The sequence below is a fragment of the Amblyomma maculatum genome, chromosome 7, assembly GCF_055883805.1.
Source record: "Amblyomma maculatum isolate TAMU_Amacu chromosome 7, ASM5588380v1, whole genome shotgun sequence".
Lineage (NCBI taxonomy): Eukaryota > Metazoa > Arthropoda > Arachnida > Ixodida > Ixodidae > Amblyomma > Amblyomma maculatum.
In genome coordinates, this window is record NC_139350.1 from 14,466,838 (window position 1) to 14,482,386 (window position 15,549).

Consider the following 15,549-nt stretch of genomic DNA (forward strand, 5'->3'; position numbering starts at 1 on the left):
AACTCCATCACTAAAAAGGATGTGTATCCTCTACCACGCATCGACGATGCCATAGATTGCCTTTTTTCCGCGTCTTATTTCTCTTCAGTTGATTTGCGATCGGGTTATTGGCAGATTCCGATGGATCCTGCTGACAAGGAAAAAACTGCATTTGTTACCCCGGACGGCCTATTTGAATTTAACGTGATGCCCTTCGGCCTATGTAATGCGCCGGCCACATTTGAAAGATTTATGGACACAATACTTCGTGGCCTCAAGTGGGAAATCTGCATGTGCTATTTAGACGATGTTGTTTTTTTGGCCGGACTTTTACTGAACATAACACGCGACTCGCTGTTGTGTTAGATTGCCTACAGAAGGCTGGCCTTGTCCTGAATTCTAAAAAGTGCCGTTTTGGTGAACGTCAAGCGCTAGTACTCGGGCATCTCGTCGACCGCGATGGAGTTCGGCCAGATCCACAGAAGACTGCAGCAGTTGCAGCATTCCAACGACCACAGACTCAAAAGGAGCTCCGCAGTTTTCTGGGCCTGTGTTCCTACTTTCGACGATTCATTCCAAGGTTTGCCGACGTTGCCTACCCTCTGACATCCCTTCTACAAAAGGACGTCCCTTTCGACTGGACCTCAGATTGCGACGCGTCTTTCCGCCAACTAAAGTTTCTGCTAACGTCACATCCCATACTACGGCACTTCAACCCCTCCGCTCCGACTGAAGTCCACACTGATGCAAGTGGGATTGGTGTTGGCGCTGTGCTTGTGCAACGTTCGACAACAGGCGAGCATGTAATTGCGTATGCAAGCCGTTCCCTCAGCAAACCTGAGCGTAACTACACTGTTACGGAGCAGGAGTCTCGCTGTAGTTTTCGCTGTTCAGCGGTTTCGGTGCTACCTATATGGACGCCATTTCACGGTTGTGACGGACCATCATGCCCTGTGTTGGCTTGTCAACCTTCGTGATCCATCTGGTCGTCTGGCACGCTGCGCCCTTCGTCTGCAAGAGTACGACTTCACTGTTTCGTACAAGAGTGGCCGCAAACACGCCGATGCAGACTGTCTTTCACGCCTTCCTCTTCCTACGACCGAATGTGACTCTGGTGATTTCGATCATTACATCGCCTCCGTCGTGCCAGAGTTTCCCGACGCCTCGGCTCTGCTGACTGCGCAAGAGACTGACATAAGCCTCGAGCCCCTGCTTGCGGAGGCGCGGGATTCCACTGCTTCCAGCCCATTTTGTCTCCGTGATGGCCTTTTGTACAAAAAGGCTTACTCAAGCACCGGTACGAATTTTCTGCTTGTGGTTCCCGAGAGCTACCGCTCGTGCATCTTACGCGCCATGCACGACGACCCCACTTCCGGTCACCTGGGCTCTGCAAGAACGCTTCATCGTGCCCGCGACCGGTTTTATTGGCCAAAGATGCGCCAGACAACTGAGCGATATGTGGCGAGCTGCACTGAGTGCCAACGACACAAACGCCCTACGTCCACGCCACAGGGCCTGCTGCATCCTGTGACTCCACCAGGTGGCGCATTTGAGAAAATCGGAATCGACCTTATGGGTCCCTTCCCGAAGTCATCCGACGGAAATCGTTGGATCGTGGTTTGTGCCGACTACCTCACCCGCTACTGCGAAACGGCAGCTCTTCCTTCAGCCACCGCTCACCACGTGTCCCTGTTCTTGCTCCGTTCTGTGATCCTCCGCCATGAACCTCCGCGAGTAATCATAAGTGACCGAGGTCGCCAGTTTATGGCAGATGTTGTGGAAGAGCTTCTTCGTTTGTGTGCGTCGCATTTTAGGCATTCCACACCATATCACCCTCAAACCAACGGCTTGACGGAGCGCACAAACCGCACACTCACAAACATGCTATCTATGTACATCGCATCTGACCACAAGAATTGGGATACTATACTGCCATTTATAACGTTTGTATTCAACACCGCAACCCATGAGACTACTGGCTACAGCCCGTTCTTCCTGCTATATGCCCGTCCTCCTCGGTATTGTCTAGATACCATTCTTCCTTACTCCGTCCATGATGAACCGTGCATTGCGGAAACTCTCTGTTGAGCCGAAGAAGCTCGCCGTCTCGCCCGTTTGCGAATTCTCGCTTCTCCAGAGCGTTCAAAAGCTCGGTACGACAGCCGGCATAACCATGTGTCTTACGCCCCTGGAGATTTAGTGTGGCTTTGGCGACCTCTCCGAAAGCGTGGTTTAGCGCAGAAAATGTTGGCGCATTACGCTGGCCCTTACGTTGTGCTTGAACGCGTCAGCGTAGTGAACTACCAAATAGCACGTATGACAGCAAGTGGTCGTCGTTCAGTCAGAACTGAAGTTGCCCATGTCGCCCGGATGAAGCCGTGTCACTCTCGTGGAAATGAATAACTACCTCGCCCGGGGGGCTTCGTCTGCAAAGGGGGAAAATGTAACAGTACGGAAGAAGATGAAGTTTAGAAGACAAGTGAAGGAGAAAGACGTTGAAAAAGGACTCTCGTGCCGGACGCGCTGCCGTTGACCAGCTGAGCTCCCTACCCTATCGTCTTGTAGTTCAGCGCTCCGACGTCTTACCCCTTCGTAACAATATATTCTACGCTATGTCTAGCTAATTCACTTGACAAGAAAAGAAATCTGAACTGTACTGGGATGGTTCGTATTCTAATGCGACGTAAATCGCACACTGCCGAAACATTGTGTGCATGTGGAAGATAAAAAAAAATCAACAGCACTACATGTGGCAAGGCAAACGGAAAAAATAAAAATTTAAAACAATTACCTACGGTGCAATGAATGCGCGCTCGTGTCGCCAGCATATATGGTAACAAAATTGAAATTGCATAATAACGATGCTCTCTATGGAAGTTATTTTTGTTCGAAAGCTGCAATACATGGCTCATAATGATGCATTTGACTACAGCTTTTGACAGCGTTCTCCTAAGCACTGATCAGAAACTATTCTTCAGGCATTCTATGCCTTATTATCCAACCATATAATCACCGCACCAAAGGCGTTTCCCTCCAGAGAACTAAGCAATTCTATCCCATCATGTCAACCAGGCAACTAATTGCAATTCATATATATTAAAAGTAATGCGAGTGCGTTACTTTAGCAGTTTTGAGGCATTTTTAGAGAACACCACTCTTGAAGAATTTAACACATAATTGAGAATTAGGGTTCCTTTGTGAAATATTCTGCCGCTTTCACAAGCGCTGCTTCCGCGGGCTGAAAGATGATTATACCGCGCTTCTTTCTGAGGACAACCTTGTCCCAAGTTCGTAGATATAGTTTCAGTGTTGACCCTTGCTTTCTTTCTATTTTTTCTTTACTGCAAATTTAGTTCTTCAAATCTTAGCTCGTCGAGTATTTTGTATTTCTTGATGTGCCCACGCTTAGTTCTGCGCGGATTTTTTCTTGCTCTAAATGTCCATCTGATTTGAAAAAAAAATATAAAAATGAATAACATGGGAATTTTTAACTTTGAAGTACTCGTAGTTATGGTCGTTTTCGCTTTCTTTTCCTTAATAGGAATACAGCATGTATACGGGCTGTTGCATCGCTCAGTTGCGCGTGATAACGTTTCAAGAGCACTCCGTCATGAACAGTGACCTGTGTGCCATCTTTAATAAAAAAATATGTCCATTTGTTCGAACCGAGAACGATTCCGTGAAAACTGAAGAATGTTTTACGTATGTGATTATTATTTGAAACTATGAGGTAAAACGCATTTTGCATTAACAAAAAAATATAGCGAAATTATCATTCCACTGAAAATGTTACCGAGCCAACAGTCGAGGCGACCAAAGAGCTCCGAACGCACTCCTCGTTGTTTTAGCGAAGCCAAGGGCAAACTCTGCGCATTCCTCCTCTCAAGCTTGGCGCAAAGAACATATGGTTTCCATTCTCTCGTCCTTTTGTCGCCTCTCCGCCCGAGGGCCTTGACTAAAGCAACTCTCCAAACCGCTTTCAACTTCCCGTCTTGTAGCCTTTTCTCCCCGTAAAGCAGTCATCGCGGAAGGCCAGCGACCTTCACTGCCCTCTCTTTCCTCCCGGCTAGGCAGGCGTTGCTTAAAATGCCCCCCACTCTACTCCCCCTCACTCTTCCCTTCCTTCCCGCCAACTTTCCTGGCCGGCAGCCTTCTGGGCTCACGTGGTCCTGCTGGACCTCTTTCATTTCTCTCACCCCCTCTCGAGCTTTATGCCTTCTTTCGACAGATCTCAAGCAAAAAAAAAGAGGGAGAGAAAACACAACCATCCTTCTGCCCCCTTCCAACCGTGCCTCAAAACTCGACACAAGCCGCTGATTCAGAGGCGTCTGGTCGGCCACACAATCGCCACCCGCTCGAGCTGCTCGAGCTCCCGCAGCTTTGGACAGCAGAACCGAAAGACCAAGCCTTGTGAAAGTTCCGATTCGTTTTAATGGCCATGCCTGAAAGAGGATATTTGTGAGTACCACCAGCATTTTAAGTTGTTTGTTCATAACTGAGCTCTCTGAGATTATTTCTCGCTTTGTCTCCTTGTAAGATCGCTACTTTTTCTTACCAGGTGTATAAAGCATCAGATCCCTGGGATGTACTTTGCGTGGCAGCATTCATTTTGGATTGTTGCAACTGAGGTCTGCAAATCTGCGCTAGACGTATGGTAAGATACTTTTTTTTGCATTATTTGGTCAGTATGTTGTCAGCCTTGATCATCATGTCAATAACCGATATGCTTGCGAGAACGGAAAGTCATTTATTTCGACCGCACCACGCTAGTCAGTTCTGAACTGTATTATCAGCGCACTATTTTGTATGCATAAACTCTGGTCATAATGACAAAATTTACGGCGCAGAGGTGGCCAATTTGTATTGCAAAAGAAAAACGTGGTCCTGTAAAACATGACGCGTGTTTTGTGTGATTTTCAGGTTACAACTTCATCGCGCGTGTGTTGTGTCTCTGAAGTGGTCAGTTTCTTTTACAAACTATATTCAAAACTAAGAGTTAAGTCTAGCTTTCTGGGACATGATTTTTAGTTGCGAGCGAATATTTAATATTGTAATTTGCCGTTATGAATGCGCTATTGGATTGGTCTAAACGACGCGTAGCTTATTCACGTGTTTGATCTTTCTCTTGCGCTAATTCCGAGTAGTAGAAGTGTCATAAAATAGCCGCTTAAAATAGGTTATTTACAGTTGCTACCATAGTTCTTATACTTTACCACACGTACAAACTTGTTCCCACTACAAACGTGATGCTAAGTTACGGATTTCTTTATTTTTTCAGTTCGAGTGTATCATACAAACCCCAAAGCATCTGTGTCGTACGTTGTTTTGGCTGCAGCTTTGACAACTTTTAAATCGTTCTGTTTGCAGTAATGATGCGGTGCACACTAAATTTAGCAGCCGCGGTTGGAGTGCAACTGCTATTTTTTGTCTGTTTTTTCCTTTGTAGTTTCTTTTTAGTTCTTGCGGCAATCTATTCAAAGGAAAGCTATTGATTTGAAGCTTCCAGTTATGACGACATCTTTCTTCTACAGGTGTTCGATCAGAAAGGCACTACAAGTATAAGGGGGCAAGCACTGACTACCGTTTAACGAATAGATAACGGCAAATATCATTTTGTTTTATGTTTCCAGCGTCAACAACACATCCACATGGGAAGCCGTGTACTGCCAGATGTCGCAACCAATGTAACCAAGTTAATATGGCCGGCCTCACTGAGCATGCAGCTTATTTCGACCTGAGTAAATCAGACAAGAAAATTGCCTGAGGCCCAACAGGTAGTGCTTTATTTTGCATTTTTACTCCACGGTCTAGCTGCACTTCCACTTTCCAAAAGTTTCCTGTCTTAATGGGATTTATGAATGTTGCTTTTATTTCCAGGTGCCATCTGCGAAAAGAAATACATTGTTATGCACGCTGCTCAAGTCCATATCTTTAAAGGCTGCATGGAGCTGCTGCCCCTACAATCGACCACAAAAGAAGCTGTGATGAACGCAGCGCCTTCCTCCAACATGGGACCTGAGAACACCTTGCCAAGGGACGCGAAGACAGGAGGAGCACTGAAGTCTAAGAGTTCTGCCTAAATGTTTCCATGCCCTGTAACACGTGCACACCTAATAAATCACCATGCAGTGAACCTTTCAGCTGTATTATTTTCTGTGCATGGATATCCTCAGCATGCTTTATATAAATAAAAAGCTGCATGAAAAATATCTGCACTGCATAAGTAGGGGATGGCTTTGCAGGTGCCTATTAGTCATAGCACGAAAAAGCAACTAGCCGGATTGCCAATTGCTCTGGCTGGATGCCAATAATGCAAAACCACTGAGCAAGATTGGATTGGAAATATTGGGTAGCCGATAAATCTGGCTGGATGCCAGTTGTGAATATCCAGTGAACAAGCATGGATACAAGATATTGGATGGCCAGTGAGCTGGGCGGGATGGCCGTGATATAACAACCAGTGAATGAGCTTGGGTGGAAGATATTGAGTAGCCATTGAGTGCCGTTGAATGCCAGTAAACAAGGTAGTATGCCAATACTGGTTTTGATAAGAGAGCCGATCAAATTGGTTGGCATACATCCTGGCTCTTTGTGCGCCCCAATCAGGCGCCAATATTGACCAATATTGGGACCAATATATCCCAATATTGGACCATTGGAGGTCCATTGACGGCGGGCTTGGGGTAGTTCAAAATGCGGCGCCCAACTTTGGTCATTTACAGCAATGGCAGAACATTCTTTGTGTAATGAAACGTCATTTTGACGTCCTCTATAAATATTTATGCATGACTTATTTCCCTACACGCAACGTCAGCCAATCAGATTTCAGGAGTCGGCTTTTGACAGTGGGTGGTTCTTATCAGCCCATTCGTAATTCAAGCGTATGTGCTTCCCTTTCTACCATATATACCCCTGTTTTCCCTCCACAGTTACTTATATATACCCTCCATGCATCATGAATACCGCTGCTAAAAATTTACGTCACCGCGTCATTTTTACGTCACCGCAAAAAGCCGTTTCGAAAGACCGCAATTACGCGCCACAAATTTGAAGCATATGAGTGTTCTGAGAACCAATCAGAGAAAAAAAATGGCACTGAACGGCGGCCATGTGGGTCGAGAATAGGGCCCCCGTACAAATATTTGCCGCAACTGACTCTTGTTGTTTGCCGATTCATGAAAATGCAATCAAGTTGCATTGTTAAGCTACTTACCGAAACTCGTGTGCTGTCAAAACTATACCTTGTGGTAGGTGTTTGAGCCTGGATGTTTCTGTAGTTGGTGCAGGGTGACATTTACAACTCGTACATAGAAATACGAAACGCACTAGAAAATCATCTGCGTCCCGAACTTGGTTGAAAAACTTTTTGGCTCATTGAAGTAATCCTGTAAACAAGATCCTACGGAAGCAACTTGCCGCGATATTTCAACAAAGGTCTGCTTGAATACGCCAAAAGCCCGCGTCCAGCTTCTAACGCCATGGGGTCCTGTTTGAAAATGGAAATCTTTTATTGTGGCAGTATGCTATGACTTTTCGCTTAAAGGCTATCATAATGTGCTTCTTATTCTCCAAATGAACAAATATCAACTTGCACGCTAACTTACAATCACCCGAGTTTCAGCGCTTCATATGCAAATCGCATCACTGATGTTGAAACTTATCTTAGTATGGCTTATTATAGCTCCAACGTTTTTTATGTTGTTGCTGATTTAGGGAGGCCAGCAAAAGAAATAAAAACTTCAGGAGCCATTAGCTTCACATAGCAAAATCATAATATCCTACGGCCACTGTGTGATTCCTGCTCTAGTTCTACTGCCAGATGAGATAGGATTATATTATCGCGAAAGCAATACTGCTCGCAGTTCGAGCCTTCAGCGTGAAACGGCGGTGACCACCAATAACCTTTCACCTTTCGACGACCCCCGTAGACGGCCCCAAGCTGGTAGGAGCTGCCAACTTGGGTCTCTCGTTCCACATGGGATGGTTATGTCAGAATCAGCCTGCTAGGCCCCTGACATTCACGTTACCCCTATAGGCCACTAAGGCACGTTCATACGGCTTGGTTAAAGCGGGGCTTTATATGTGGGCTAAGGAAGAAGAAGAAGAGAAGGAGAAGAAGAACGCTCGGTCCCTCGCAGCTAATGCTTTCGCTCAATATTTGGTTCAACAGCGTTGAACCCTTGCAATTTCTTACTATAGGCTGCTATTACAATACAATGTTGAGTTGGTCAGAAACTGCCGCAATGTTGCATCACCGAGCTACATATTTAGCCCGCATCTTTTCTGAGTCCCTAGTCGGGTAACTATCCAAGAATAAAAATGTCTTATAGCATTTCACAACATGTGCTCATCATAGCCTATTGAAACTAATTTTCAGTCGTTTAGTCAAAGGAAATTCAACAAGTATTGAGGAAGAGCGTCAGGCAACGTTTCGACAAGTGAACCTGTCTGCCTCTGCGCAGTACGGTCATCGCTGGCAGTATCTATATACGGTTTTACCTTCGATGAACAGGAGCAAGGAAGGGATCGAGTGTAGGCGAGTATAGTGAAGAGCAAAGATATGGAAATATACTGCTTTGTAGATAGTTTTGTTCTAACTGAGAAACTGCGATTCCTGACCTGAAAAAGATAACACAGAAGCGGCAGCCGCAAGGAAAAGAGCAGCGCGCTGTACATAGTGGATTAGCACCAGAAGCAGGCTGGATGTTTGATGCGTTCGTAAATGATTAGCGATTGCACGGCTCCTGATAACAAATGGAGTTTTAGCACAATACTTGATGGAATACCTACCTATGTATCCTATTACTGCTTAAGTTTTGTACTGTTTGTTGGATTTGTTGGTTTACGAGGTTTAATGTCCCACAGCTACTCGGACTATTAAAGACGTATGCTTGTTTGTTTCCGCTCGAAGCTGTCGTTACGCGGCTTTATCCAATCCTTTATGGCTTGAGAAGCGCCGGGATTAACTTCAAATCGTCGCAGCCAAGCGCAGTTGCTGCCATGGTGCTAGAATGCTGTAGCAGTTTATGCCGACTTTGTCTACTTTGTGAAAACCGCCGAGCATGCGTGTCGCTGTCTCCGTCACCGTGTTATGCAAGTCTTTTCGGGTGGGAGTCAGCACAATGAAGAGCTCATTTCAGCGATTCGCTAGTCTGCTCATCTGCACTACCCGCTTGCGGCATCTCTATTTTCTGCAATTCCAGCCAAATAACTCATTTCGTAATAGGATCCGTTTGTACGCCTGACTTCAGTTACTTGCCGCGATATGTGGCGTTACACGAAGGGTGAGTGAGTGAGTGAGTGAGAAGACTTTATTTACACCGACATGGACCTCGGGGCAGGGGCTCAGCCAGGGGGATGGTCTCCTTGCCGGCTTTCTTGTGCCGTGGCCGCAGAGAAGGTCTTGGAGTAAGCCTTCTCCACCAGGCATAGGACGATCTTTTGTTCATCCACATTTGGGCTGCGGATGTAGGACTCCCAGGTAATTTGATCAAGGGGATCAGTTTCTTTAGCTCCCGGAGAATCGGGGCATTGCCAGATTAGGTGATTTTTACTCAGATGTACGTTGCAGAGATTGCAAGCCTCTGAGTTCCCTGTCAACTGATTATGCAGAGAAACATGAGGAAAGAAACGATTGGCCTGAATATTTCGCCAGGCCCTGCAATTTGAGGGTATTAGGGACCTATCTGGTGGTGGATAGATCCTTCTGTTTAGTCTGGGAGTCTCAGAGAGCTCCTTGCAGGGGATGAGGGGGTCTTTGCCTTCGGGTAGCGGGGTCTCTTTGGCCGCTCGGGTGCATACATCTCCATCGAGGCAATGGGCAGCCTCATTGCCTGGTAGACACTCGTGAGCTGGAACCCAGATGACTGAAACCTTCCGGTTTAGCGGGTCCTTTTCTCAGTAGACTGGCCGCCTGCTTGGAAATTAGGCTTTTGCCGAAGTTCGTAACAGCCGCCTTATTATCTGAAAGGATAGTTCTGGCTTTAGTGCCTGTACATGCTAGCGCTATCGCAGCCTCTTCAGCTATTAAAGCGTTACGCGTATTAATAGATCCAATTACTTTCTGGGAGTGGTTCCCATCTACCACTGCTATGACCGCGGTCCCTTCTAGCCCGCAGGCAGCATCGCAATAGGCTGATTCCTCAGGGGGGTCGTTTATTAGTTTGAATAAATTTTGCTCTATGCTGTCTTCGTTCCTCGTCATGAATCGGGTGCATATTCTTAGGGATCGGTACAATTTTGAATAGTTTCCGCGTCTCAAGCTCTAGGAGTTCAGCGACATAGGGTGGCTCACCTGACTGAAGCTGTAGTTCTTGCAGTATTTTTCGGCCCACTACAATGGAGTTGAACCGCCAAACCTGAGCCTCCCTGACCGCTTTAGCAATCTCTTCCCAGGTATTATGCATTCCCATAGCTAGAAGCTTCTCTAGTCGACGAGTTAGACGAAGGGCAGGAGCGCTTGCGCCCTACTTGAATCCACGCGCCGCGCTGGCGTTGTTATGGTGCTCTAGAATATGGGTAGTGGGTTCAGAGAGTTGCCGCGGTTGAGGTGTCTCGTGTCGACGACTCGAGATGGCGTTACCAGAGCATAGACTGTATGAAACGCGGTGCGCCGCGCCTGGCTGCGCGCTCTGCGTAGAATCGTTGGAGAAATAAACAAAATCAAGGCTTTGCTTGTTCACATACGTCCTGCAAATAGGTGGTATACAGCAGGAATATTGGCAAATAAAGAGGAGTAAACGTTGTAGCAACCAGCACCCTATTAATAGCGTGCTTAGTGTTCCCGGAGACTGTGATGGGGTCCGATTGATTAGATTGGGCGAGACACTGATGAAGCCAGCCTGTTAGTTAAGCCGCCATGTTTCTATTCCATAGTGGCCAACAGAGTGGTAACATTCGGCTAGATGGAAATTACAAACACAACACTACCCTCCTTGGGGAAAGTTAAATGGATGTGCACACACTGTCACAGACCACTGTAGAAAGGTATCACACTGGCAAACAGTCACAAAGACAGGTTTCAAAGTCAGACAGATGATATGGAGGTTTCCTGTTTCTTTGTGGATAGCGCCGTGTTGGAGAACTTTGGTGCAATGCAGGTGGTGTAGCGGGTGCAATATAGGAGGTGCAGGCTGGTTCACTACAGGTTGTGGATATATTATGTTATCGCGGTCGAGTGGTGTTGTGGCTGATGCTTGTTTGATGCCAGAGACATCCTTGAAAAAACTTGAGTTGCGCGTTATTACTCTTTTTCCTCTCGATGCCTTGATTTGTGATCCATGAATGCTTACAATGATATAAGGGTCTGGATTATAGTATGGAGTGAACTTGTCGAGTTTCTCTTGCTTGCACAGGACTCGTTGACCGATAGAGAAGCGATGTGGTTGATTATGTCTTCGTGCGTCAGCATGATGTTTGTTGTATGCCTTTTTCTCGAGTGCGGTGGTTTTTCAACCTTGTTAAGTCTTCATTGTGCGAAGGAGCTTCAGGGTATCACGGCAGAAGATTCCTCATTAGTCTGCCAAACAGCAGTTCATATGGTGATTTTCCTGTTGTAAGGTGTTTGGAAGATCTGTATGATATTAGGAAAGTGTCAAGCTCTACTTTCCATTCTGTGTTCTCAAGCTGACTTGTGTGAACATGCTTTTTCAATGTTCTGATGAACCGTTCAGCTTCACCATTAGCTTTAGGCCACAAAGGTGTGATCCGATTGTGACGAAATCCTTTTTGAGAGTGCAGCAAACTCTCTGCCTTGAAATAATGGTTCATTGTCAGTTTTTACCTGTGCAGGGATTCCGAACTGGCAAAAAACACTCGTCGCAGCAAGGGGAGCACATTGTTCGCACTCGTGGAATGTGTGACTTGTACTACTGGGTATCGCGAGAAGTCATCTATTACCACCATAGTGGTTCTTGCTTTGCTTGGGGAACGACTGCTAGACATGGTAGGCAGCTTTTAATCAAAGTGTGTACTAGTTCGTCCATGCCTGGAAACCAAACTTTTTCTCTCATCATTTGTTTTGTTTTGACAATCCCTTGATGATCCTTGTGGGCGAGCAGCAGTAATTGCGTCTGCAGGATAGTGAGAAGAACTTAGCGCATTCCTCGAAGGATGATGCCCTCAGGTGTTGTTGTTAGTTCAGTTTTTATGGAGGCAAATGGCTTCAGTTCAACTGAGAACCAGCTGCTAGGTTTGGGGTGCTGAATAGCACTGACAAGTAATTGTAGCGGCTGGTCTGCTTTAGTTTCTTCAGCAACTTCTTGAACTGAGAAGGCATTTGGGATGCTGTGGCACTGGATGAAGTTTAAGTACTCGTTGGGTACTTTGTCGATGCTGGCATGTATTTTCATCTCAGGAACCGGATGCCTGGAAAGGTAATCGGAAGGGTTCTTACTTTCTGCGGTGTGCTGTACATCAAACTTGTACTGTTGAGTGCGTAGAGCGAGGCGCTCAATGCGGGCAGATGGTGATGATCTTGGGTTTCCCTGTATGCTCACTAAAGGCTTGTGATCAGTCAGCAAAAGAAAGTGAATTCCACAAAACTAAAGGCGAAAGTGTTCTATTGCCCATACAGCTGCGAGCATTTCACATTCTATTTGGGAATAGCGGCTTTCAACAGGTGTGAGCGCTCTACTTGCATAGGCTATCACTGCAATGTGTTCACTGACACGTTGTGTGAGGATACCACCCAGTCCATGTGGACTTGCATCTACTATCAGTTCTGTCGGCTTGGATGGGTCAAAGTAAGCAAGGGTGGAGGCATCAGACATGGCTTGCTTTAAGCTCTTAAAAGCATTCTGCTGTCGTTCTGTCCACTCGCATGCACCGTTCTTCAATGTCAGTTCACGTAATGGCTGTGTGAGGTCGGCTAGATTTTTCAGGAATCTGCCTGAATATTTGGTCATGCCTAGCAGGCTCTTTACTTCTTGCGGTGACTCTGGTGTTTTGATTTGCAGGAATGCTGCTATCTTGGGATCAGGACGAACGCCGTCAGCTGAGAAAATAAATCCAAAGAAGTTCAGTTCTCGTTGATGAAAGTGACACTTTTTTCCGTTGTGTGCCAGTCCAACTTCTTGGAGTCGCTGCAGAACTGCTTTCAATGAGGCGTGATGCTCCGGTTTTGTTTGTCCAAAAACAAGGATGTCGTCACTAACATTCAGGTTATTGGGGATGCCATTGAGCACTTGGCGGATGGTGTTTTGAAAGATTTCAGCCGCATTGCTGATGCCAAAGTTGACACGTTTGTAACGAAACAAGCCAACATGTGTCGAGAAAGTTGTGAGCTGCCTTGAAGAAGTGTCAAGTTCCAACTGGTGATACCCATTCTTCAGGTCAAGGTTGGAGATTACTGTTGCTCCGTTTAAGGCAACAACGATGTCATCCACTGTCGGACACAAATGTCGCCCTTGTTGAATGACACTGTTCACAACACGCATGTTAATGCAGATTCGAATTTTATCAGGCGGATGTGGTTTGGGCACAATAACCACAGGGGACACCTATGGTGTAGGTCCATGGCTGGCTCTATGATGTCTTCTCACAGGAGGCGTTCAAGTTCTTTTTCTGTGGCATCACGTAAGGCAAACGGAATACGTCTGTGTGGTTGTGCAACAGGTGGGACTGAGTCGTTCACAAAAAGGTGGATGTGCTGGTTTTTGAGGTTTTCAACTCCACTAAACAATTTGGGGAATGCTTCCACAACTGACTTATCACCTAGATTGTCAGACAATTGGTACGTGATCTGGACAAGCCCCAGTGTGGTTGCTGTTGTGAAGCTTAACAGTGGTGCACAGTTTCCTGGAATGACAAAAATGACTTCTTCAATGCACTTATCTTTGTATCTCATTGTACCAGACTTTGCCCAAAAGTTCAAGTGAAGACGTTGATTTGTATGGGAACACTCTGATGGATATTTCTTGGAGATTCACATTTAGGTGACAGCTCTTGAAGTCATTTTCGCCAACAATTGACACTGCAGCACCCGTGTCGATTACGAAAGTGACTGGCATATTGTTGACAGTGACAATAGCCTTTGGAGATGAACTTGTTTGAGGGGAAGTCATGGCAACAAAATGTACTCGTCGCTGCTTGGACTGGCGTCACAGGTGGCTGCAGGCTCTCTAGTACTTGAACTCTTCTTACTGCATGCTGTGGGTCTGAGTCAGTGTCACAGTCCTCTGAGTGCACTGTTCTCCTGGTTGAGTGACAGAATTGTGCAAAATGACCAACCTTGTTACATGCCTTTTAAGTCTTGCCCCTTGCACGACAACTGGATCGACCGCCTTGGTGAGGCCACTTGCTGCCACAGTTGCGACAATCTGCTGACGAGACACGAAGTTGCTGCGGTGTGTAGGCCTGCCGTGGCATCTGTCGTTCATTTCTTGGGTGTTGGCCATGGTGTTGTCTTTCCTTGTGTACTTCGAACACCGCCGCTTGTTATCGACGTGCTTTTCGATTTCGGACACATCCCGTTCGACATCCTCGAGCAGTCTTCCTTGCTTAAGTAAGTCCGGTAACGAGAGGAGATGAAGCATGGCATACTTTCGTAGGCGACACGACGTAGTGGCGAGAATGATTTGGTTCTTGACTTCAGAGTCGACGTTTTCGAAGTTACCGTGGCGAGAAAGCTGCCAGAGGCGCGCGTAGAAGGCGTCCAGTGACTCACCAACGTTTTGCTGAGCTTGACGAAAGTTATAGATAGCAAATGTTGAGTTCACTCGCGGCGCGAAATATGCATTCAGTTTCACTCGAGCGGCATCATATTCTGGCGTCGATGTACTCTGCGTGGTTTGGGTCGTGCTTGTAGCCGTCGCACCTTGCGCAGCACTCTCGGGGAGCAAGCGATATATGTCGTAGACTTCTTCACCGACGTAGTGCATGAGGAGCGTTTTTTTGCGTGCATCTGCCGAGATATCGCAAGCTAAAAGAGAGTTTTCGAACCTTTCTATCCACTTCGTCCATTCGTGACCAATATTGTTGTCGTCGGTAGCGCGCAGGTCAAAACTTGGGAAGGCAGGGAGCACATGTGCCATGGCTACGACTGCCGGTAGCCACTTGTTGCTGATGGGTGATTGGACGGACTGACTCTTGATGTAGTGGTACTCACATGAGGTAAAAGAGCACTTCTAACACCATCTTAGTGTTCCCGGAAACTGTGATGGGGTCCGATTGATTAGATTGGGCAAGACATTGATGAAGCGAGCCTGTTAAGCCGCCATGTTTCTATTCCATAGTGGCCAACAGAGTGGTAACATTCGGCTAGATGCCGATTACAAACACTACAGCGTGATGTTGCGAATGCACAGCCTCGAGAATAAACCACAAATACTTCGCAAGGCTTATCACGCTCTATTGTAGCCATTCAGGCCTTACAGTAAACATTTAGCTGTGTATAGCTTGTGGTTGAACCTGGAGTTACGCGAAAGCAAATCTGCATGGCTACGCTTATGTTCGGCTTCAAAGTAGACATGGCTTTTCCGCACAGTAGTTTACTCTATGGCTTCAGTTTTATTTATGCTATAGGAGAATCACTTAACGTATGGGTCATTCGGGTGTAGAAGACTTCTAGTG

General features: G+C 46.4%; 1 protein-coding gene across 1 annotated transcript; it reads right to left on the bottom strand.

Annotated features, from left to right (window-relative positions):
- Window positions 1-12,142: 12,142 nt before the first annotated feature.
- Window positions 12,143-15,011, bottom strand: LOC146182733 (uncharacterized). Its single transcript, XM_084608274.1, has 3 exons — window positions 14,800-15,011; window positions 14,221-14,757; window positions 12,143-12,272 (listed from the first exon to the last, which is right to left on the bottom strand). The coding sequence occupies exons 1-3, from the start codon at window positions 15,009-15,011 to the stop codon at window positions 12,143-12,145; spliced, it is 879 nt and encodes a 292-aa protein (XP_084464400.1).
- Between the last annotated feature and the right edge of the window lie 538 nt (window positions 15,012-15,549).

Coding starts and splice junctions, on each gene's coding strand:
- LOC146182733 (XM_084608274.1), bottom strand. CDS start 15,011: ATGGCACATGTGCTCCCTGCCTTCCCAAGTTTTGACCTGCGCGCTACC. Junction 14,758..14,799: donor TTGCTCCCCGAGAGTGCTGC/GCAAGGTGCGAC, acceptor AACCACGCAGAG/TACATCGACGCCAGAATATG. Junction 12,273..14,220: donor CAAGGGGCAAGACTTAAAAG/GCATGTAACAAG, acceptor AACTTCATCCAG/TGCCACAGCATCCCAAATGC.